At 42.6% G+C, this 24,682-nt stretch overlaps 1 protein-coding gene across 1 annotated transcript in view; it reads left to right on the top strand.

The window, feature by feature from the left end:
• Nucleotides 1-24,682, top strand: part of LOC116649196 (protoheme IX farnesyltransferase, mitochondrial) — a 125,810-nt gene that overhangs the window by 13,819 nt on the left and 87,309 nt on the right. The window contains exon 4 of the mRNA XM_032431753.1: nucleotides 16,084-16,208. Coding sequence (XP_032287644.1) covers nucleotides 16,084-16,208 — 125 coding nt within the window. The remainder of the gene's footprint in view (nucleotides 1-16,083; nucleotides 16,209-24,682) is intronic.

Genomic DNA, 24,682 nt, shown 5'->3' on the forward strand with positions numbered 1-24,682 from the left:
TCCTACTTCTGTTTCATTTGTAGGATATCAGGGTAGCAGCAGATGGATGCCTTGACATTCGTGCCAGGATCTGAGCCAAATGTTTGCTGGTGCTATACCATTTAAGGATTTTTTTTTTTCTATGAAAGGAAGTAAGACTGAATTTATAAAGAAGCAATAATAATGTCTCCCTTGAGTTTCTCTTGCCAACTGAACTATTTACAATATGTTTTTGGAGTTTGTTGCAAGGACCACACTGGGTTGGAGAAATTTTATTGGGGTTAGGATCATAAGAGGCTTTGGTGACTCAACTGAGTTTATACTTAATATGGGTCAATAAAAAGCAGGGGTTTTTTTTCTCTCCCCCCCCCCGCCCCCGAATAACATCTGTACTGAAAAGCTACAGCATACTTTCTGAGACCAGAACACGAAAATAGATTGTTTGTTAGAACCAGTAATTATGCTGTTGACAGGACTGATATCAAACTACGGTCTATCAATAGATTTTTTTCCCCCTAGAGCCTAGAATGCTTTTTATTAAAAGAAAAAAACCTCACAAGAATAGAGGATACAATTTTACTGTTTTTAAAAGTACACTTCAGTCTTTGGCTCTCAGATACTGTATAATGAATCTTTATATTGATTGAGTAGAATTATGATTTCCTGACTTTTCATTTATATTTTGAAATAATTGCCTTAATAATGACATGCTTATAAATGTTAAAATAGTATCTTTATTAATTGTTTACCTTTAGGAAACAAAATGGAAAATACAGATAAGCAAAAATGAAAAGAATGTAATCTCCCCTTAATTTCTGCCTTTCAAAATAATAGGCATTTTGATGACTTTGGCATACTCTAGAATTTTTTTTCTATACATCCTATTCATACATGTTTGCTTCTTACACAAATATAAGATCACAAAGTAAATGCTTTTATATTTTTTGTAAAATATTACTCTGTGCATATGTTTTGTGTCAGTATGTTTACCCTGTTTTTGGTGACTTAATTTTAAGTTTTAAAAGTAGTGTTTTCTTACAAAGAAAACATGTAATATAAAAAGGTCCCCTTGGCCTGTGCAGGTAACTGTTTTGCACACAGTGTTTGAGCCTGTTCTGTGCACTCTGTGAATCTTAGTAGGAACAGCACAGCCTCTGGACTCAGGCTGGCTGGGCTGCAGTCCCTGCTCTACCATTTATTGACTTTGTGACAATGGACACATTTTCATCTCTGTAAGCCTGAGTTTTTCTTCATCTGTAAAATAGGGATAATCCTACCTCATGGGCTTGTTGTCAAGATTATGTGAGATAACACAGGTAAATAATTGAGTACTGAACCTAGCATACGGTAAAGGTTCAAGAAAGGTTAGTTATCTCCGTGTTACATTATATGTTATATATGTTATATTATACTATATTATATTAATGCATACATAGTTTCTGATGTGTTTGTTTTATAAAAACGGGGTCATAATACACATTTTGTTCAGTTATTTGTTTTCTGCCCTCAATAGTGTGTCACAGCCAAGCTTCCTCATCCCTATAGTTAAATCTGCCTCATTTTTTTTTAAGGTTGCTTGTACTCCATGGTGTGCATTGAATTTATTGAACCATTTCCTTTTTAATTGATATTTAGGTAGTCTGTAGCTTTTACTACTAGTAATAATGATTTTTAATATCATTGTACATTTGTCCTTATACACGTTTATTTCTGAAAGACCCTTAGACATGCACTTTTGCTTTTATTATTTTATTTCTTTTAAAGATTTTGTTTATTTATTTGAGAGAGAGAGAGAAAACAAGCAGAGTGGGGAGGAGCAGAGGGAGAGGGAGAAGCAGACTCCCCGCTGAGCAGGGAGCCCGACGTGGGACTCAATCTCTGGACCGTGGGATCACGACCTGAGCCAAAGGCAGACGCCTAACCGACTGAGCCACCAGGCGCCCAGGATGCTTTTGCTTTTAATGGATAGATAGCATACTGTTGCATGGCCATATCATAATTTATTTACCACCTATTCCCTTTAGATTGTTTTCAGTTTTTATTATTACAAATGGTGCTGTAATATCTGTGGCCATTTTCCTACAGTAGGCGCCTCCAGGGAGCCTTGCTGAATCAAAGGCTATGCAGACTCTGGAAGTTTTTATTTTTTCTGGCAGATTTCTCTCGAGAAAAGTTCCACCAGTCTGTGCTGTTATCAGATTAACCAACTCTCTGTACCTTCCACCAATGAATGCTAGATAATAATATACTTTTAGAAATAACTCTACCTATTTGATGGGTGAAAAATGGCACTGGAGTGTTTATATCTGTATTTTTAACTTTATGATTTTATATTTTCATTTAAATATTTCCCTTACAGGAAATGTTTTACAGCCAATGGTATAAGGTGGAGATACCCAGTTTTTAATAAGTCATTAACCAGTGTTGAATGTCATACTCACACAATTAAGAATTTGTGAAATTCTGTCCCTGGTGGACAAACCTCATTGCCCTTAACCCCCAAAATTCTGTTAGTATTTTAATTGGTATTTCTGCATGTTTACAGATTAATTTTGGGATGAATTGAGATCTTTACAGTGTACATCCTCGTTTATCCAAATCTTTTATGTCTCTCAAGTTTTACAGTTTTCTTTGAATAGACTGTTCTTACTGATGATTTTGAAATAGTAAAAAACATATTTTCAGTTGATTATTTCTTGAGTTTTTCAGGTAGTCAATCAAGTGGTGATCAGTTTGTCTCCTTTTTCATATTTATACCAATTATTTCATTCTCTGGTGTAATTGCAGCTTTATTCTGTTCCCTCCACTTGCTCTCCTCATTGTAGTTTCATCTTCGTTCAGAAGGAGCCCGTGAAGTGTGTTATGTTCAGCACTGATTTGATTTGCTGCTGTCTGCTTTTTATTACCACTCCTGACTTCGAACATTCTGCTAATGGCAGTTTGTTTCTGTATCCTTTTCTGAGCCCTTTTATTCTGTTTCATGGGGTTTGTTTTTTCTGCTTTGTCTACTCATCCTCCTGCTATTCACAGAGTCCCTGTTATGCCCCAGGTGTGCCCTTCCAAGTGCCCAGGGTAGAGTGGGGTGAGGGCCCCCCGCTCAGGCCCTGCTCCTGGGTCAGACTTCTGTGGGGGAGCTTATAGTCTGCTGGTCCTGTCGTGCATCTTCTTCAGAAATATATTTAACCTTTTTTTCTTCCATGCTATTTTTTTATCCTTTTATGTTGTAGAATCCTTTTTTTAAAGCTTCCATTTGGCCCATTTTACCTCTTTTCATCTTAATCTATTCCTAAGTGAAGACGGCTATTCCCGACAGTAGCCACCCCCCCCCCCAAAAGAGCGTAACGTCCAGGAGGACAAGCATTTTGTCCGTTCGCATGTTCCTCTGCCCTCCGTGCCTCAGGCAATGCCTGGCACATGGTAGGTGCTCACTATGGATTGATTGAAGGAATGCACGGTTGGCTTGTTCTTCCTCCCCTAACGGTTTAACTTGGCAGTGTTGGACTTCTCTTGCGTTTTAAGTTGGAGGATGGAATTTATCGGTTTACATGATCCACGTGAAGTTCCTGTGGCCTGAGGAGAAGCAGAGGGAGCTAGCTACCGGCGAGGGAACTTTTTCTCGAAAGGCGTTTGCACGGTGTTTTTGAAATCACAGCGCCAGTGTCTTGCTCCCCAAGTCTGGTTCTTAGTGTAGTCTGCCTCTTCTCTCAGCCATGCCTGGCCTTTTCTCTGGTGCTGCTGCCTGCTGAGCTGAAGAATACCCCCCTGCCAGGGCGTGGTGTTAGTGGGTGTCATGCGACCTGGATTCGATGCGCTGGAATGTTTCTGCCTTGTCTCAGTGAGAAGGATGTCAAGGCAAGGCCCGGCTTTCTTTTTGGTGTGACCACTTTTCTCTGCCTCTAACTCTGATGCGGCTGCCTCCATAAATACTCCTGCTGGGATGGGGAAGGGACTTTGCATAGAGTGGGCCCATCCTGCCCGTGGTCCCCCCTGCCCTCTGCCCCTGGCTCCCTACCTCTCCATGTTAGGAAGAAATAATGGGTACTGTCAGACAGCCTTCATTTCCTGTATTTGTCTATTTCCTTACTAGTTGGTACTTAGGTACTCTAATTTTTTGCCACTCATATAACGAAAGTAGTAAGTCATCTCTCAGCAACTGTCTTCAGTTGAGTTTCCTCTGTGCTATACTTAACAAATATTTCTTGAGGGTTTTAGTATATCCTCTCTGCCTAGTTTATTGCTGATGCAGGTTTTTCTCTGGTTTTTAGTTTTATTCATTCATTCAGTTGGTTTCTGGTAGGGGTTGGGCCATGAAGATGCCTTAGCCAACGTTCTAAGTTAGATGAAAAATACGTGTATCTGGGCTATTCTGTTTTCTGATGATTTAATTGTTTTATATCAGTTCGATGTTGATTAAATTGATTGTAAGTATAAGATGCTATGGTAGATGCCAGAGGAACGTAAAGATAAATTTGGTGCGGATGATAATCATTCTCAAAAAATATTGACAAATTTGGGGCGCCTGGATGGCTCAGCCCTTGATTTCTGCTCAGGTCATGATCTCAGGGTCCTGGGATCGAGCCCTGAGTTGGGCTCCCTGCTCAGTGGGGAGTCTGCTTCTCCCTCTCCCTCTCTCTCAAATAAATAAATAAAATCTTTAAAAAATATATCGACAAATTTAAAGAAGAGAAACAGGAAAAAAATAAACAAGGTTGAGAACGGGCTCAGCTGCAGGTAACTGAAAACTTGGAAGAACAGTGACTTCAACAAATAAAGGGTTTATTTTTCTCTTGTTTAGAGGAGTGCGAAATTATGAGTCTAGAGCTAGTGCTGAAGGATGTTGTCAGCATACCCGGCTCCTCCTTTTGGCTGCCGTTACTTGCTTTGGCTTTTGTTCTCAAGACCCCAGAATGGCTGCCACCCCTCCATCGTCATGCTGCACTCCAGGCCAAAAGAATGAAGAAGGGGGACTGTATGGAAAGGCAGAAACCTCCTTACAAGACTTTGCCTTTTTATTTGGGAAGGAAAGGTCTTGATGGGGACTTCCCCTTAGGTCTCACTGGCCAGTACGGTACAAAGTGGCTACCTCCAGCCGCAAGGGAGATTGTAAAGTCTGGCATAATTCTTACAGAAGTGGAGCATCTAAAATCCAGCCCCGTCAACTGCCAGTAGCCGCTGGGCTGTCTCATTACGCAGCGTAGCCCCTTCCAGGAAGAGGATGTAGGGCTGCCTCCCTCTCCACGGTCCAGTTTCCCCAAGAAAACCCAACGCTGCCCCATAGTCCGCCCAGGGACCACCACCGCGCACGTACGCTTCGTACCTAGAGTATTTCGGCAAGGGCCGGCTTGCCAACGTGACGTTGACTTTCCCAGGGGTGGTGGTGGAGGTCTGCCGATGCGTCAGCAGCCTTCCCCTGTCATCTTGATCGTCCCGTGCACATTTGGAGACCGGGGAGCTGTCGGGCCCGGACCATGCCACACAGGGGAGCCAGACTCTAGCCTTCCCCGAGGGAACGAGCCCGGTGGGGGCCACTCAGCTCCTCTCCCGACTTCTGAGTTGCGCCCCGACAGGCACCGAGGGCTTTGGCATCTGGCTCCGTTTGCTTCCCGCCCAAGTCCACTGGCAGCCTAGAGAGCCTCCCTTCATTTGCCATCGAGAGCCTTGGAGTGCTGGTTATCACACAGATTTCCAGGCCTCGTCTCCATAAACGCCTTCAGGCTGGGTCTGCATTCACACCCGGTTCCTCCTCATGCGAGAGAGAGCATGAGCGTGGGGGGAGGGTGGTGCAAAGAGGGAGAAGCAGACTCCCCACTGAGCACAGAGCCCAACCTGAGCCAAAGGCAAGTGCTTAACCGTCTGAGCCACCCAGGCGCCTCACAGGGCTGCATTTTTATCTGTATTTACACTTTGTGATTTTTGTTGTTGTTGTTGCCATCACCTGCAGAATTTTGAACAGTTTAGCCTTTTAATTACAAGTAATCTATTATTTTACTCTACTGGAGTAGTCGAATGCTTTGTGGTGCCTGGAAATTGTTGTACCTGAACCAGGTGACTTTAGGCGACTGTGCTTGGTAGTCCCTGGGCCTGCTTTTTACACTGTCGCTTTCACCTGTTGTCATTCTGTACTGAAGTTTTTAACCTGCTACCTTATTTTGTACTCAGCATAACTGTGGGATGGAAGATGGCCCTACTGTGTTACCCAGAAAGTTCACTGGACTTGTGAGAGCTTGGAAGCTCAGAGGGTCCTTTCGAGGACTCTACTGTGCTTTAATCTAGTCCCCAGCTAAGAGACTTTTTTTTTTTTTTTTTGTCTTACAGATAGGTCATATAGATAGATAGGTCATAGATCATAAAGATTATCAATGAGTCATCTATGAGAGCTGGCAAAGTCAGTTTCACTTAAAGGGACAACCGCGTCGTTAAGGGAATTCTTCATTTGTTGATTATCTTAAAAGTATTTCTAAGAGTCTTCACGCTAGAAAGTTGTCTTGAACACCTAGAATAATGACACAGCTGGCATTATTGCATAACTAATCACTAGGAGCAAACGAAATTTTTCCGTGCAAAAGAAGATCATGATGCATTAATAGACATATGTATGCATTTAGGTCCAGATACAAAGAACAAGTGAGAGGCCCATTTTATTGACCCGTTAACCTGTGTGGCAAAAAATATTCAAATGTAGATAAACACTAAATCCTGTCAAAGTCAGAATGATAATTTAAATGAACACTTAATCTTAGTTCTTTGTTTTAAAGGTTTATCGTAAAATATCTGCTGTCTGGACACTGACCAAGAGTTTTGAGATGAAAGTGAGAAAAAGCTCAACTAACAGTCCCTTCTTGCCAAACTCATTTTTCAAAAGACAAAGTTCCACTTTTTAAAAGTTTAATGTGCATCTGTTTTATGGAAAAGTTTTCTAGTTAATTACAAAGGTTGTAAAGTGTTGTTTATTAAGTATATTAAGAAGAAATATTTCTTCATTGAAAAGGGGGGAAAAAACCCTAAAAATAGGATGACAAAATAGAAAAGCTTAGATGGTTCAAGGAAAAACTAATTCAGAGAACAATCTTGGGATCTCATTCAGTGTTGCATTATTAACTTAGATATAAACAGGTTTAATTTATGTATTTATTTAAACAGACCTGATAGATATTTCATTTCCCTTTTCTGAATGCTGACTGTAAATGCAAACCAAATGCTTCCTGGTGAATTGCCTTGGGGGCCATACTTAAATGTTTCATTTTGGTAACAGTATTGCTCAATCAATTTGAAGTATGAGTTTTAATTTGGTCCCAGGATTTTCTTGGACTGGCTTTGGTCATTAAATATATGGAAAAAAAGACAGAGGGAAACAGGAAGGCCCCGTAAGTTCTTAATTTTGCAGCTGTGTTATTCAAAATCTCTATAAAAAGTCTTATCTTTTAACCAGAAGTGGTTATGGTTTGTAATCAGTTACCCCTGATTGATCTCCTTTAATGTGGCTGAGCAGAAAAATACCTTGTCTCTCATCAGCTGACTTTTCATCTGAATTTAGCAATAAGCAGAAGAATTACCACCTTCTTTGATATGTGTGTTGGGGAGAGGACTGTGTCGAGAGGTTTGCAGACCGCTGCCAAGCCAGGAAACCTAAAAAACTCAACTCACATTAGAAATTGAATCATTTGAAGCTTAAGCTGTTAATAGAAATGAAGAGAGGGGAGGAAATCTTAAGTACAGCTATTAAGTAAAAACTACCCGCTCATTTTAAAATCAGAAGAGACTTAATTCCTGCCTCTTAATTAAGTTACATCATTTTGAACCTTGAGATCAGCCAACAAAACTGATTCCATTGCTTGGACACACGCGTAAGCAAAACCACGTACAGGTTCATTAACCGCCTGTTCCTGTCAGCTTTGTACATGCAAGAGCTTTAAAGAGAATACGTCTCGAGTTTGTAGGATTTGGATTCCAATGTTGCATGGTATCCACTCTCAGGGATAATGAGATATAATAGATCACAAGGATAATTTGAAATCTATAGAGAATCTCAAACTCTAATTTAGCCAGGGGTTTTAATCTGTTGACTAAATCTTTTACCAGAGTTGATAATTATCCAAATTGATTTATTGGAATTTTGTTTTTCATTTAATTCTTTAGGAGCCCATGCTAAAAAAAAAAAAAAAAAAAAAAGAGGTTTTAAAAGAGAGATAAAATCAGTTTGTAGATGACCAGTTTTCTAAGACCATCCTTATAGTTATTTTTAACTGATGATCTCGGGAAATAAAGTGACTTCATTATGCTTATGCTCAAAGACCAGTAGTTCTCAAGGTACTGAGCCTTTAAAAAAATCTTCCTTCCTTCCTCCCCTCCCTCCTTCCCTCCCTCCTTCCTTCCCTCCTTCCTCTCGTGCACATAACATATGTTTATAATGTTTATGCTATTGTGTATGAATGTCACATACAGCAGAAAAGTGAAGAGTTATTTGTAAATGAAATTCATGTACTCGTACCAATGCACTGTGTTCATATTAAGATAAGCATAATGTGTGTTTTAAAATAATTAAAGTCAAATATAAGTGTAAGTTTCATGGTTTCTTCCCATGTCCCTGAGTTATCCACACCCTCCCTTTTTTTTGAAGTGAGGGCTTCCGAGCTTTAAATACACATAAAAGTACTTTGGCACTGTAACGTGCTTCACAAACGTAAGTTTTGTTTTTTACTGTTATCATTTTTAGTCCACATTTATGAAAGGACTGCTCTCCAGTCACTCCCCTGGAGCCACAGAGAAGTAACTGGGGTCACAGCAGAGGCATGCGGAGCTTGTAGGCAGTGTTTTGTTGTCTCCAAGTTCCTTAAGGCAGTGCTTTGAAATGCTAAGTCTAAGCTTAGTGGCCAGAGACCTGTTTCACCTAGAATTCTAGAAAGCACACTTCAAGAATTACCGAGAGCGCCACTTACTAAGTCCTTATTTGCTGGGCACTGTACTTCGTGGTTTTGGTACAGTGAAACACCAGTGTGTCTCTTAAAGGTGTCAGATGGCGTGGACAAGAGTCGGAGGTCAAGAGTTGTTGGTCCCGGGCGCCTGGGTGGCTCAGTTGGTTAAGCGACTGCCTTCGGCTCAGGTCATGATCCTGGAGTCCCTGGATCGAGTCCCACATCGGGCTCCCTGCTTGGCGGGGAGTCTGCTTCTCCCTCTGACCCTCCCCCCTCTCATGTGCTTGCTCTCTCTCATTCTCTCTCTCAAATAAATAAATAAAAAATCTTTAAAAAAAAAAAAAAAAAAAGAGTTGTTGGTACCTAGGGACACTTAGCTTGGGGAAACCAAGATGGTGGGATCGTTGCCTTTGGGTGATTGAAGGATTGTGCTGAGAGGGGGTCCTTTGGTGTCACTGGAGAAGAGAGAAGCGACCACTTACATCTGTTCCGAGCAGAAGGCCTGTGCTGGAGCCTTCAAACTGCTCATCTGCACCTCTGCACTGTTGCTGTCCTTCCCGGGCCCTCGCCGCCTCCCACCCAGCGCACTGCCCTCGCCTTTTCTCGGTCCTCTGAGTCAATTTTCCTCCACTGCAATCCATTCTCTGCGTTGTGGATAGACCGGCCGTTCCTAAACGCCACCCTCCTCACGGTGTGCGCTGCTTTTCTTTAACTGCAAAGCAAGTTGACACAACTTAGCAGTTCTTTTTATTTATTTATTTTTTTAAAGATTTTATTTATTTATTTGACACAGAGAGTACAAGCAGGGGGAGCGGCAGGCAGAGGGAGAGGGAGAAGCAGGCTCCGCACTGAGCAGGGAGCCGGATGCGGGACGCGATCCCAGGACCCTGGGATCATGACCCAAGTCGAAGGCAGACGCTTAACCGACTGAGCCACCCAGGCGCCCCACAAGTTAGCAGTTTAAAGCAGCACACGGTTATTATTTACCAGCTTGAAATCAGCACAATGGTCTGGGCTGCGGTTCTCACCTGGGGTCCTCTTCTAGGCTCGCTGTTCCCCTCCACCTGTTGGCCTGGACTCCGCTCCTCTGGGCCCTCCCAGTTCCTTGCCATGTGGCCCTCCTAGGGAGTTCCCATCAGGGACTTTTGCTTTCTTGCAGCCCAGTGAGACAGGTGTACTTGCGACTGTTTCAGAATAAATATACGTTATACAGAACGTAAGTAAGAACTTCTCTCTGGAGAAGGCGGGCAGACAAGAGAACCTATTTGTCGACTCCTGTGAATGATGGGCTCTGGAAGAAGGCAGCCCTGGCGGGTCTTAAGACAGGCCTACTGGTTCGGAAGAGATTGGTGGGGCTGCAGCTGAGCTGAGCTTGGGCCAAATAGTCAGGACTGCCTATATCCTAAGCACCTTCACGGACTGCCGCCGACCCTCTGTGCATGCAGGTGCTTGCGGTTCACTGGCTGGACACCCACCCAGGAGCGGGAATGGTGATGGGTCGGGCTTCATGGGGGGTGGGCATATTCCTCCACCTTGACTTCCTTCCAGAATCATCCCAGGGCTTGCTGTCCAGTGCCCCTGGGCCTCTATCGGATGGGTCACGCTTCATTGGCAGCATTGATTTTATGTTTACATGTGAAGGGACAGAATATGAGATTACCAAATAAAATATAATTTCAAGTGTTATTAATGAAAGAATATATTACACTCACTTTTAATGAGATCCTGGTGTTGCAGAATGAATCCCAGGAAATCAATGAAAAGTTTAATTACAGTTGTTAGCAGTGCTGTATGAGAATATTGCTTTGGTCAATTTTACTTGTACAGTTTATCAATCCTTTCTGCCTTCCTCTTTCTTTAAATTAATTGCCTTGATGAAGTAAGTATAAATACATTCTTTGTTAGAGTTCAGTGTTTAAATGTGTTACAAAATGCAGATTTCCTCCTCAATGATAATAATTATAATAATAGTCCTGATCAGTTTTTAATGTACATTACAATTTGTACAGTTTTAAATTAGGCAGTGTTTGCATTTTGCAAACTGACTCATTGTTAGGTCTTATTAAAACATAGTCCTTTCCCTTTATCAGTTTTTTGCAAATCACTTTCTGTCTCTTCTCAACTTATGAGTTGACCTGTTAGTCAAAATTTGATGTGCTTTTTGTATCGTTCATCACTCAGTCAAACTCCGGGGCAAGTAAAAAGAAAAACAAGATACTTTCTCCCCTGAATTAACAGTTTTATTTTCATGTAGCTACACACCCTTTCTGGGTTTAAACGAAGTGAATTTTCTTCTTGCAGCATTTTTATCTTGACAGTTCAGTGATTATTGTGCTGTCTCTTCCACTACGGTGGAAATTGCTCTTTCTTTTTATTTGTTTATAAAACACAATACAAAATGTTGATGTGGATACTGAGAGATAGCTAAAGTTACTTTGGTGACTCTGGATTTTACTAATTCTATATTGAGAAAATAATTATGCATTTTCTGTGCTCTTTTAACTCCCATAGTTGTTTACAAATAGTCTACTTTTGGTTTAAGGTTCAAGGCTTTACCATAGAGTCAAGCATTATTTTAGGGGCCCTGGGTGGCTCGATTGGTGAAGCATCTAACTCTTGATTTCAGCTCAAGTCGTGATCTCAGGTTGTGAGATCAAGCCCCGCGTCGGGCTCCACGCTCAGCTGGCTGTCTGCTTGGGATACTCTCTCTCCCTCGGCCTTGCCCTTCCCTGCTGCACTCTCCCTCTCACTCTATCTCTCTCAAATAAATAAGTAAATCTTAAAAAAAAAAAAAATTATTTCAACCGATTGACTCCATGTGTGGGAGCAATTTACTGAGTTCATTTTGAGAGGGAAAGCCCTCCTGTCTCTTTTCCTTCCAATTCTCCCAGTGACACACCATCAACCTGTCTTCCTGGGTGGTTGAGTTGAGAAGTAACCTGGGTGTTACCAGCCTTTTTTTTCCAGTCCTGGCTTGTCACCACACACGGCGATAAGTGAGGAGTCGCCCGACCTTTCTGGAGAGCTCTTGAGTTGTGCAAAGCAAGATGACTCATTCTGGGACACCGGCCTATCCACAAGGCTTGGTGATTGATGGCGTGTATCTATAAAGAATGAAAAAGCCTCCTCACAGAAGGGAGCTGTTTTGAGTATTCTAAAAGGAGTTTTGTTTGCTCGAAAACAGGTGCCTTCCTTAGGAGTCATTATATAAGTGCAGGTATGGCTCAGTGGGCTGTGAAGTGAGGGGCCGTTCTTTCCCTGTCGTGCGTGGGTAGAATGTCCTCTTACTTGAACCTGCAAGGGCTGTGGGCGAGCCTGGAGTCACGTGGCATTTTCTTCTGGGTGTAAGTACCGTGTGGCTGTTCACTGGTCTGGACTTAGGTGAGACTGCTGTGCCCCCACTCGTGGTACTGGACGTGGGCCAGAGCACGCTGCACCCCCGGAGCCGAGGACAGGAGGGGGGAGCCGTGCACGCTTCCTGGCCCAGGCCAGCCTCTTTTCTCCTGTTTGCCTTCAGGTCCTAATCTGCTGCTTGCCTTTTTGTAACCTTTTATCCAAACCTGCGTGCCCATTCCTGTACTTGTCCTCCCAGGACATGTGGACGCACACCACATTTGGGGACGACGTCATGAAAGGAGGGACTTTTTGGCCAAAGGACATATTCTGGTTTCAGGTGACCATCTACACACACGTACTCAAGTCACCTTTGCACGTTGTCATTGAGCCCAATCAAAGAAACACAGAAATGCCAAGAAACCTGTGTCCAGTCTAGACATTAGGGGCTTGTCCATATGGTAAAACAAGAAAGAGTTTCTATATGCTGCTGATAAAACTAGATTGAAGGGCGTGCCAACCAATTCATGATCATTGGGAGGAGCGGTCAGTTTCCCGATCATTTCTTGTTGCTGTCAGTGGTGGTGCCTCTGGTCCTGCTTCCTGGGGTCCCATCACCGCACCTCATCCTCCTGGTTCTTGTCTCGTGATGTTCTTTGTCTGGGTGTGACACAGTTTCCTTTTCCCCCATCTGTGAAGTTCTGACATTTTTAAAAAAGATTTTATTTATTTATTAGAGTGAGCACGAGCAGGGAGAGGGCAGAAGGAAAGAAACGCAAGCCGACTCCCCACTGAGCACGGAGCCCGAGGCTGGGCTCGATCTCACAACCCTGAGATCATGACCTGAGCCGAAATCAAGAGTCGGACACTTAACGAACCGAGCCACCCAGGCGCCCCGAAGTTCTGACGTTTTTTATACACTTCTTGCCACCGTACTTCATTGATTATCTCGTCCATTCCCTCGGGCTCAGCCATGGTCTCTGGGCAAGTGACTCAAGAGCCTTGTGCCTCCCTCCTGCCTCCCCAGGCTCTTTCCTGAGCTCCAGTTTCATCTTCCGTCACTTTCTGTACATTTTTACATGGATATCCTGTGGTTCTTCAAAAGCAGCACATTTTCTAAAGACCAGCCAGCTCGATCACCTTTCCCGGGATGGACTTCTTTCTGTTACTGTTACAATGCTTCTCCAAGTCACCCTGTGGTGCAGCACTTTACCTTTTATCCTCTTTTGTTGTTATTTTGTTTTGTCTTTCTCCTTCTCGCAATTACCAAGCCCTAACAAGTGACCAATCACAATAGCCCTTATATCTATTTGAGTCCTGCTTTTACTATCCTTAGAGTGGATTAACAGTAGAGCCTCTCCAGTTGTTTCTCTGAAAAACCCTCTGCCTGTGGTAAATCACAGTGCCCACTGCTTCCAGGCTAACCTTCCAGTGACAGGTCACATCCTTGCATTGGGCTGTCAGTGACTCTCTCTGCCAACCAGACAACTTGCAAACTACTCAGCTTGAGACCCTGCTGTCTGGCAGCCACCACTCTTCCTCCCCCGTCCCTTCCTCCGGACCTGGCATACCCGTTGACCTGAAAGTCTAGTGGTGAACCACGTAGTCAGCTCCTGCCCGAAGGAGTGCCTGGGGAGGGCCTCCCTAAGACGTCACATTTGAGGGGCGCCTGGGTGGCTCAGTCGGTTAAGCGCCAACTCTTGATTTCGGCTCAGGTCATGATCTCAGGGTCGTGAGATCAAGCCCCGCATCAGGCTTGGTGCTGATCCTGGAGCCTGCTTGGGATTCTCCTTCTCCCTCTGCCCCTCCCCTTCCCGCCCCACCCCCACTCATGTGCTCTCTTTCTCTCTCTCAAAATAAAAAAACAGGGCGCCTGGGTGGCTCAGTCGTTAAGCGTCTGCCTTCGGCTCAGGTCATGGTCCCAGGGTCCTGGGATCGAGTCCCACATCGGCCTCCCTGCTCCACGGGAAGCCTGCTTCTCCCTCTCCCACTCCCCCTGCTTGTGTTCCCACTCTCACCCTCTCTCTCTCTGTCAAATAAATAAAAATCTTTAAAAAAAATTTTTTTAAAAAATTAAAAAACAAAGAAGTCCTATTTGAGACGAGATCTGAAGGAATATGGAAGGGAGCAGGAACCCACAGGCAAGAAGCCTGGCCTGCTTAGCAGAAGGCCCTCCCGATGGAGAACAGTGAGTGGGCTAGAGAGGGCATGAGACACATCCACACGGCAGAGGAAAGAGTTTGCCTTTTAGTCCAGGTGTAGTGTCAAGGGACTTCTGAAGCAGACTGATATGATCGCCTTATTATTTTTAAAATATCATTTGGTGGACACCTGGGTGGCTCAGTCCGTTAAGCGTCGGCCTTCAGCTCAGGTCATGATCTTGGGGTCCTGGAATCAAGCCCCACATCAGGCTCCCTGCTCAGCGGCGAGTCTGCTTCTCCCTCTGCCCCTCCTCCTGCTTGTGCGCGCGCTCTCTCTCTCTGTGTCAAATAAATAAAAATCTAATAAATAAATAAAGAAAAATAAAATATCATTTGGGAGAGAGGCAAGGTGGAAGCAAGGAGGTCACTTAGGGGACAGGCTCTTGCCATTGTCCAGACAAGATAATAGCTTGGACTAGATGACATGTTTCTCAGCCTCAGCACTTCTGACATTCTGGGCCAGAAAATTCTTTGTTGTGGGGGGCTGTCCTGTGTGCCGGAGGATGTTTAGAGGCATCCCTGGCCAGCGTCTGCCCACCTCCAGCATGACAGCCAAATATGTCTCCAGACGTTGCCCAATGTCCCCAGGGGGCAGAACCATCCCTGGTTGTGAGTCAGTGGGCTTGTTGGTGGCATTAGAGGGGGGTTTGAAACACAGTACTCTGCAGTTGATGGGATGTCGAGCAGGGCAAGAGACGAGAGACTCAGTAGTGCTTCCTACGTGTTTGGTTTGAAATCCTGGCAGATGGCGTCCGGTTACTTTAGACTCCTGACATTGGTCTTTCTTGCCCCTGTGCCTGTTCTTGGAACTCTCCAACCACCTGTGATGTCACCCACCCTACCATTCTCCTCCTTTTCTTACCTCCCCTCCTGAAGGTCCAGCTTAAATGCCATCTTCTTGAAGTCTTCTCCGATCAGCCTACCACTGGTGATCCTTTTGCAGTGAATTTCTACAGCCCCGTATCAGTGTGGACCTGTCAGCTTCTGTAAACCCCCAGCAAAGAAGGACCAGGGCCTAAAGGAAGGACCAGCCTTAGCAGATGCTTGAATTACATGGCTTTGCTTCTATCCCTCTGTTCCCATTGGTGGCTGTGGGATTATCATCTCCTTCTGGTCATCCTCTAACCGTTATCTGGACCCCAGAATCATCATCCTTTACAGGTGAGCCTCTGCTCAGGTGGTCCGAAGCTTGTCATAGAATTGGGACACTTATTATATGCTGCCCCGTGTTAGAATTATTGATGTATGACTCTCAGCTCCCTGTCAAGTAGAGTTCCTGAGAGCAGGAAGGAGCCCTTACAGACCTTTATCCCATATACTGCCTGATCAGCACAGTACCCATCACGAATTAGGTATTCAGTAAGTGTTTGTTGAATGAACAAGTGAATGCTTGGATCTGGAACATCGATTTTTTTTTTTTTTTTTGTCCTCTTGAGTATAGTGGCGTTAAAGGAAAATTAGCATTTCTCTATAATGAACACATAGAATTTTGATAATCAGAAAAGAATTTTTTAATTTTTTTAGTGAGAGAGAGTTAGCCTGGAGTTTGCGTCACCGATAAAATGGATTGGTCTGTATGGAAGAGGGCTGGGTTTTTGGCGTTTATGGTCCGGACTGTGCTTCAGTGATGAGATGTCTGCTCTCCTTCTGTCTTGCAGCTCTGGTCGTCAGCACCACTTCGGCCGGATTTGCACTGGCCCCAGGACCTTTTGACTGGCCCTGCTTTCTGCTTACTTCTCTGGGCACCGGCCTTGCATCCTGTGCCGCCAACTCCATCAATCAGGTGAGTGGGTCACTTTTCAGCTCAATCGTGGTACTACTCCTTTTTCCTAGACTGTGGTATTTGTCACATTTTTTTAAAAAAGACTTACCAAACCACATATGCAGATGGAGAAGTTCCAGGAACTTGGGACACTGCGTCTCCTGTCGAGGTCTCTGGGTAGCAGAGCTGATCTGTCTCATCTCTTGAGGTGAATGGTTTTCGGGTGAGAGAGCGGTCATGTATCTGCTTCAACTGACCAGGAGTCAGGGTTAGAAGCGTTTCAGAGCCGTCAGACTTTCTGCTCTCATCTGGTTCATGCACATTTCCCTGAGCTTATCATTTTCTATGTTCTTCTTTCTTTGGTTTGATTTGTTTGCATGTGTTTACATATACAACAGTGTATTTGTTTTAAGATTGATTTATTTATTTCACGGGGGGGCGGGCAGAAGGAGAGAGAGAATCCCAAGCCGACTCCACACTGAGCGTGGAGCACAATGTGGGGCTCAGGTTCACGACCCTGAGATCATGACCTGAGCCAAAGCCAAGAGTCAGACGCTCAACTGACTGCGCCACCCAGGTGCCCCACTAATATATTCTAAACAAGCATGTCCAGCTTTTTAAAAAAATCAGGAATTCAGTATTCAGTAAACTTGGTGTGTGTGGAATCACAGAATATATTAAAAAATTAATTAGCATATTATTTTTAATGCATCGTTTTGTCCCCCTTTTATTTTAAACATCAAAATAGTTGTCTAAAAATTAGTTCTCCTCCTACCCCTGCCTGGTCATCGTGGTGTGTGCCCCCACGCATCCTTTCTCATCAGATACCAGAGTGAAAAAGTCTTGGCTAAAACTTAAGGAAAGTTGTTTTCATCACCAGAACACCCACGAGGAGTTGGCCCAGTTTTAAAACAGGAATTCAACTTACAAGTAGGAAAACAGCGTGGCCAAGTGGATATATAAGTTGGCATTCTGTAAAATATGGGAATTTTAATTTGATGATGCCTCAAATCATTATGCTTTCACAATGTGTAATCAGCTGTTTGGGGAGGGATCGATCTATTTCAAATAAGGTTTATTTTTTGTTACCATTTTTGTTACTATTTTTAATGTCCAAACAGTCTTATAGGGAGGTCCGACTAATCCTGCCGCACTCCAAACGTACCGTCCCATCCCGTCCTATCTTGTAAACCACGGGGCAGCTCTTCCAAGCTGTTCTTCCTTCTGCTCCCCTCCCTTGTTGCTTGGCTAAGAGAAGAATCCTGGTTTCACAATGAACATGTTTTTAATGAAATTTTGAATAGAAAGCAATATAAGCAAAATGGATTTGTGTTGCTATTTTGGGTCTATTTCTCAAAATATTTTTAAAATTATTACTTTTATTTAGTTATAAATCTAGGTCATGAGATTAAGCGAGGAACACATTCTAGTTTTCAGGCCCCTTTTTTCAGGTGAAGAGCTGTACTTATCCTTGAGACACTAGCTGCTGTCTCCTGCTTAAATTATATAGATTTAAATAAAAATTTAAAATGAAAGTGTAGACATTTAGAAAAACAGCAACAACTAACTAATAAGCACCAAATGGTTTAGAAGTCCCCAAACATTATAAAAAATAATAGAGTTGCCTTGAGTTTGAGCTGCCGTCTCTCTCCCATCCCCCGCCCTAAAAAAAAGGTAGTTCAAGATCTTATCATGGAAAAAAAGGCCTGTCACTAGATGACAGGAAATATCTAGAGAGAAAATATCTAGAGAGAAAAAAATGGAATGATTTACATTTCGGCAGAAATTTCCAGAAACTGAACATAAGCTAAGGTGTTAGAAATTTTAAAAGTCTAAATGTGTTTGGCTGCTTTGTTTTATCATCTGTAGGAAGTATATTGGCTACAAGGGTGATTTAGGGTCTGTGCATCTCAGACTACTGAGAAGAACCAGACGACGTGATGGGATTCTTTCTGGAACCGACAAATCGCATTGTCTGCCTCTGTCTGTTAGCATTCCCTTCTTAGGTCGGCTTCCTAGCCCTGTTCTGCACTCACTCACTCAGCCCTCCGCTTCTTCCTTTGGAACACTCCACGTCCTCCTCCACAGTCGCTCATCCCCCGCAGGCTTCTTCAGTGCTGTGGGTAACATGGGCCCTTAATTTCTTCATTTTCTCGTATTCCTCATATCGCCTCCTTCCACTCACCCTGGGCTCCAGTTTCCTTTGGAAACATCACAGTGCTTAAACATCTCAATGGTCACCGTCATTGTTGAATTCCACTGTTGTTATGGTAATGGTAACCTTCCCAAATTACAATATTTTCTCAATTTTGTTGGAAGGATTTTAGTTCTAGTATTATTAAGCAGTCACATAAAATAAAGGAAGGTGAGAACATTTTCACTAGGGCCTTTAATTAGCGTAAGCAGAGCGAAGAGCACTGGGCAACAAACCTTTAAGTGAGTTTTGAATAGCAGGTAGATAAAGAAATAGTTGCTGGTGAAAAGCCAGAGCTTGCTGTTTTCTTAGGGAGCTGGTATCCAACTTAAAGAATGCATATATGTGGTTGGTATGGATAAAAGTTTTCAGCTTCTAACAGAGTTCTGTGGGAGAAAAAAAATTTCTTTCTGTCTGCATTTATAAAAGGATTCGAAAAACATTTCATATTTTTTAAATACTTCTTTTAGCTGTTATTAATTTAGAGTGCTTCTTCTTTGTACCCTACTTCTGTGATCTCTCTGTGAAAGTAGGAAAAATAAAGCTTTGGAAAACAGTTCCTACATTTGTTTTTGGGAGAGAAAATGTGCTTCAGCTTCTGATTTATGAAGTAATGACTAGTGCATAAATATATATATATATTAGAAACCACTAACATTAAAACGTAAGAAGGAATTACATCCATGTTTTGTAAAATATATGCATGCTTCGTTTGAAACCATAGTGAGGCCTGAAAGCGGGTGTGCCTTCCAAGGATGAAAGCCATCCATAAAATTTAGCAACTGAAAGATAAAATGTGATAGATGGCTTCGACTGATCGAATCTTGAGAAACAAGCGACTCAGAGTGAAAAGCTGAGTAAATTCAAGTGGCATGAATTTAAAAAATTGAAAAAGATAAGAACTTGTCAGAAAATTATCAGCATAATTGAGTATTTGACGTAGTAGATATTGTTATAATAAACTGTATTTGGGATTGTTTTACTTATGTTACATAGAGGTGATTTTTTTTTAATAGAGGTTAGGAGTGGATGTCAATAAATACATTTCTGCAGGATCCATTTTATTGGTGACCTGCTCGTCCTCCTGATGGAGGTGCCCCCACTTTCGCAATCCGTGCTCTGTTGTCGCAGCTTTGGGCTTCTGAAGCCACCACGCACATTTCTAAGTGTTTTCAGAGGACAAGATAGGAGAAGTGACATGGATGAGGTGAGGGCTGCCAGCCAAAGCATACATGAGACTGATTTCACTTGGAATGTAGGGTCTTAACAAAATAACTAATTGTTGACATTCATGCAGTGTTTTAGAGTTTACAAAGCATATTTACATAAATTATTATTTAAACCTTACTACCCTGTGAGGTAGGCGGCATTATTGCCATTTCTATTTGTAAAACATTCTGTTTTGCCTTTGAATTATTCTTTTTTTTTTAAAGATTTTATTTATTTGTTAGAGAGAGAGAGAGAGAGAGCACGCACAGAAGGAGAGGGAGAAGCAGACTCTCCGCTGAGCAGGGAGCCCGACGCGGGGCTCGATCCCAGGACCCTGAATTCATTATCTGAGCCAGAGGCAGCCACGTAACTGACTAAGACACCCAGGCGCCCCCAATGTTCTTTTTAAAAGCAACATTTAAAAAAAATGTGTTATGCAAATAATATTTCCATTGCAGATCAGTGAGAAAATATAAATAAGCAAAAATAACAATAACATTCTTTATTTTATGTTTTCCTTGTGCCAGGCACTGCTCTCTGTTTCAGAATTACAGCAGAGGACAAATGGAAACCTCTGACTTTGTAGTGCTTATATCCCACCAGCCAAATAGATTCACTTGTTAACATTTTGATTTGTATTATTGTGGGCTTTTTTTTATACACACACAATCGCCACATATATGTTAATTTCTCATAGAAATGATTTATATGTATAATACATATAGCTTCTATATACTTTCTCCTTTAAGTAATGTATCATGAACACTTTCCCATGTCAGTATTCGCTATAACATGATTGTATATGGGTATACCTTGATTTGTTTAATCAGTCTCTCTTTATTTGACGTTTTAGGGATTTCCACTCTTTTGCCCATGTAAATAATGATGAGCCAAAATTCTTATAGCTAAGTATTTGAATGTGTCCTTAGCTATTTCTTTCAATAAATTACTAAAATCATGTGTTAAAGGATATGTAGTTTTTAAAATAAAAATTTAAGGGGCGCCTGGGTGGCTCAGTCAGTTAAGCGTCCAATTCTTGATTTCGGCTCAGGTCATGATCTCAGGGTTGTGGGATTGAGCCCCGCGTCGGGCTCTGCACTCAGCGTGGAGTCTGCTTGAGATTCTCTCTCCCCCTTCCTCTGTTCCCACTCTCTCTTACTCTCTCTTTAAAGAGATCTTTTAAAAAAATAAAATAAAAAGTTAAAATCAAAAAAGATATGTATTGTAAGTGCAGAGAAATTCCTTCCCGGAAGGTCTTTTGTTTGTGTGTTTGCTTGTTTTAAATCACCATATGCTTCTATGTGGCACATGTGAAGGGCTCATCCCCAACACTGCATGTTAGGAAGTCTGTGCCAGGTTTGCAGGTAACGTTAGGTGCGTCCTTTTAATTCAAGTTGTTTTGATTACTTAAGAGGCGGAGTTTTTTGTTTTTGGTGGGGGAGGCTTTTAATGTTCATTGGCCATTTGTGTTTCCAGTACGTTCTAATGTGTGCAGATCGGATTATTAACCCTTTGTCACGTAAGGTCTGAATATTTTCCGCAGTTTTCTTTCAAAGTGCAGACGTTTCATATGTTTGTGCCGGCAGATCTTTTACTTTTTAATATAGGGATTCTCAGCCTTGGCCCTCTTGCCAGCGTGGGTTGGCTGACTTTGTTGTGAGGGGCTGTCCTGTGCTTTGTGGGGTGTCGCCCGGCATCCCTGGTCTTTACCCACCGGCTGGTATTAGTAACACACCCCTGAGTTGTGACAACCGAAAATGTCTTCAGACGTTGCCAGATGTTCCCTGGGGACCAAATCGCCCCTGATTGAGAACCACTGCTTTAATGATTTCTACTTTTGATTTCACTCTTAGATCTTTACCCAAGATCCTGGCTCCAATTTCTGCCTCAGGCGTTCTCTGGCTCACATTTCTCTCTGTGTAACTACCCATTGATAGCTGGGTTGACCATATGTCCTGGTTTATGCTTGTGTTCCTGGCGTGATTATTAATAATGCCCCCTTTTCCCCTCTCCACTGTTCCAGTTTGGACAAGAAATTATATGGGCTCTATTCATAGCCCACCTGTGCCTTCAATCTTTCACTCGAAATGAGAGGTGGTAAAAGCACCTTTGTACCCAAAGACCTGGCCTGGGGTTCTGGCTTTTCTCCTCACCCGTGTGCGGACTGGACAGGTGGGGGTTTCCTCACTGCAGGCCGGGCCCCCTGGCCTGCCTCTCCTTCACCGTTACTGTAGTCACAGACAGGATCCACTGCTGGGCCGAACTGTGGAGCTGCGTGTGCACACAGAAAACAGCTTAAAGAATCTTCTCCACTGTTCCTCTGTTAGTAAATCGTTCAAGAATGTTGACAATTTCTTTTGTGTTGAATTGCTTTCATTTTTACAATACCCCTGGCAGATACTGCTTACACGGTTATCACTGATTGCCAAGGTAGCTGGTTCCCTAGGTGGGCAGCATGACCATTGGAAATGTCTTCCTCATACGGAGCCAGAGTCTGCGTCCTCATAGCTCCAACCTGTTGCTCATAGTTCTCTCTGGGAGAGCTCATTGTGTCTTCTTCCATGTGACAGTACTTTCAGGCTATCACTTTCTAACCACGGTTAATAGGCCCTTGTGGTATCACCATATAATTCTTCATCAGTATCTCTTCCCTAGAAAACTCTCAACTGTGAGACCAACGATTGCGACTTACTTATCTTGTACATCTAGCACCTCTTCCCCACAAGCACATAGCAGGCCAGGAGGGTGAAATTCCCAAGGAAGGCATGTTGGGAATAAAGGAATATTGATGGGGGAAGCAGGGAAAAGTAGCAAGAAGTGTTCATCATAATAATAACCGTAGCTAACACTTACTTAGCACTTGCTATATGCCAAGTAATGTTCTAAGCATTTTATATCAGCTCATCTGCTTAAGTCTAGGTTCATTGGATTTCCCCTCTCCCCCCCGAAATGGCTTTTTTGAAAGATCAAATAAACGATGAATGAATTCATAACCTAGACTTAGCTCTAAGAACCCAGGGACTTTATTTTGGAGAAAATTACAAGAAAGGCACAAAACATAAGTAGACTTTCAGATCTGCGAGGTAGGTTATAATTAGAAAGTAAAGCTGATAAGGGTATGTTATCTCTAGGCTCTAGTGTCTCTGGGAATGTTGAAGAGTTTTTATGAAAGGCAATGAAAGAGATCAAGAGGTGTGAATGAAGCAAGGTCAAGAAGAGACGTGTTTTTTTGTTTGATCCTGACAGTACTTGAGAGACTTTTCATGGCTGAAATAAGGTAAAAAGGAAGAGCTTTGGATAAAAAGCTCTGAATTATAGGGTGGGTAGGGCCACAGAAAATTCACAGCCTTTTAAACTCTGAAAGGAGAAACAGATAAAGATTTTTCTGTTTTCCCAGTGAATATGAGATTAATATCGAATACATCTTTCTCCATTCTCCCTTTCTGTGATGTCTTTTGTTTTGACTCTGCAGTCTGCCTTGAGCGATAGGAATTGACTTCCATCTTCCTTGTTGAACAAAAGCTGTTATTAAACGTGGTGGCGTATTCTAGGAGAATAAGACCAATGTTAGCAAACATCAGTGATGTGATTCATAGAACATCCTATGTGTAAGAAAAATCAATATGAGAAATATACTTTTCCTCTGAATGTTGTGATTTGTTTGACTTTGATGTTCTAACCGGTGGGCAACTCGCATTCATTCAGTGGCCTCTGAAGTCCATAACTTGTGGCTTATTCAGATGATTCACATTAGCTACTGCACTAGATCAGATCTGCCGAGAGTCTTTGAATAGCATGTGGGAAAGAGTCTCCAACTAAATATGTTTTTTATATAAGGCAAATGATGAGCATTACTGAAAAATGTCCAAAAGAAAATGCACTTTAAATGTGGAGTCTCTCTTCCTGAATTTATATAACCCCAAATAGTTCCTAAATTGCATTTGATTCCCCTCTCCGGAATGATCCATCTAAGTAGAGTGAGTTTGGCATTGGTATTCATAACCAAAATAACTCTAGGTCAAGTTTTGCCAGCAAATGCAGAGACGATGATAATGTGAACATAGATTTGTAGATAGTATTTTGTAATTTACGCGCCACATTAACTGGCCATTGTTTAATTCATTTTATTTATTTTGCTTCTTATGACATCTCCGTGAGGTGACATTATTCCGGTCTTGTGGAAGAATACCGATCACATGTCTGAAAATGGTCAAATCGGGAGCAGAACCTGTGGACCACGGACTCCAGGTTCACTGTGTTTTCCTCCCGATTGACATGTCCTGGTCCAGTCACCACTTCAGAATAGGGTTATTCCCATTAATACGAGTCTTCCTTCTACCAAGCTAACTGCAGACATCGTTGCTACTAAGTGCTGGAGGTGAAGGAGCCGTTGTGGGCATGGTAACAGAGCCGTCTCTATTCTGAGTGGAGGATTTAACGTGCTTTGCCTTTGGAAAGCTAAGTGCTCAATTAACGGTAGTTGTTTTTATTGATGTTAATATGAACATGTGGTCTGTATTTAGCCCATATCCTCCGTGCTTTCAGAATCTGGTTATGCATCAGCTGTCTCCCGTTAGGGTCTCAAGACAGAGAATGGGAAGGGAAGATGTGTTAATTTTCCAGTGCACTGAGAGACTTGGGTTCTACTTGCAAACTGTAATATGTGTGTGTGCGTATGAACATACGTACGCACTTCTTTCGAGTGTGCATCTACCTGTGTTTGAATTCTTCACATTTGAAAGTGTGGTTACCATTTCGTAGGTGCTGTGGAATGGTGTAGTTGGTTCTGGTAAATCTAAGAAGTGCTGGTAAAAATGGTTCATGAATCAAACAGCAGATGTTTAACTGAGACATAATGGAAATAATACCAGTTTGGATTTTTGGAGTTACGATTCTTGGCTTGTGTCTCTGGGTAGTATGTTGTGATTAAACCTGGTTTGGGGGACTCAGAGACTTGCCCCCTTCCTGGATGGCTCCATGTCATTCCAACACGAAATCAAGCCGAGTTTCTTCCCAAGTGATCTCTCTCTTCTTTTCTTTTTGTCCTGTTCTTTTCTTTTTTTAAAGATTTTATTTATTTATTTGACAGAGA

The sequence above is a fragment of the Phoca vitulina genome, unplaced genomic scaffold, assembly GCF_004348235.1.
Source record: "Phoca vitulina isolate PV1807 unplaced genomic scaffold, GSC_HSeal_1.0 scaffold47, whole genome shotgun sequence".
Classification (NCBI taxonomy): domain Eukaryota; kingdom Metazoa; phylum Chordata; class Mammalia; order Carnivora; family Phocidae; genus Phoca; species Phoca vitulina.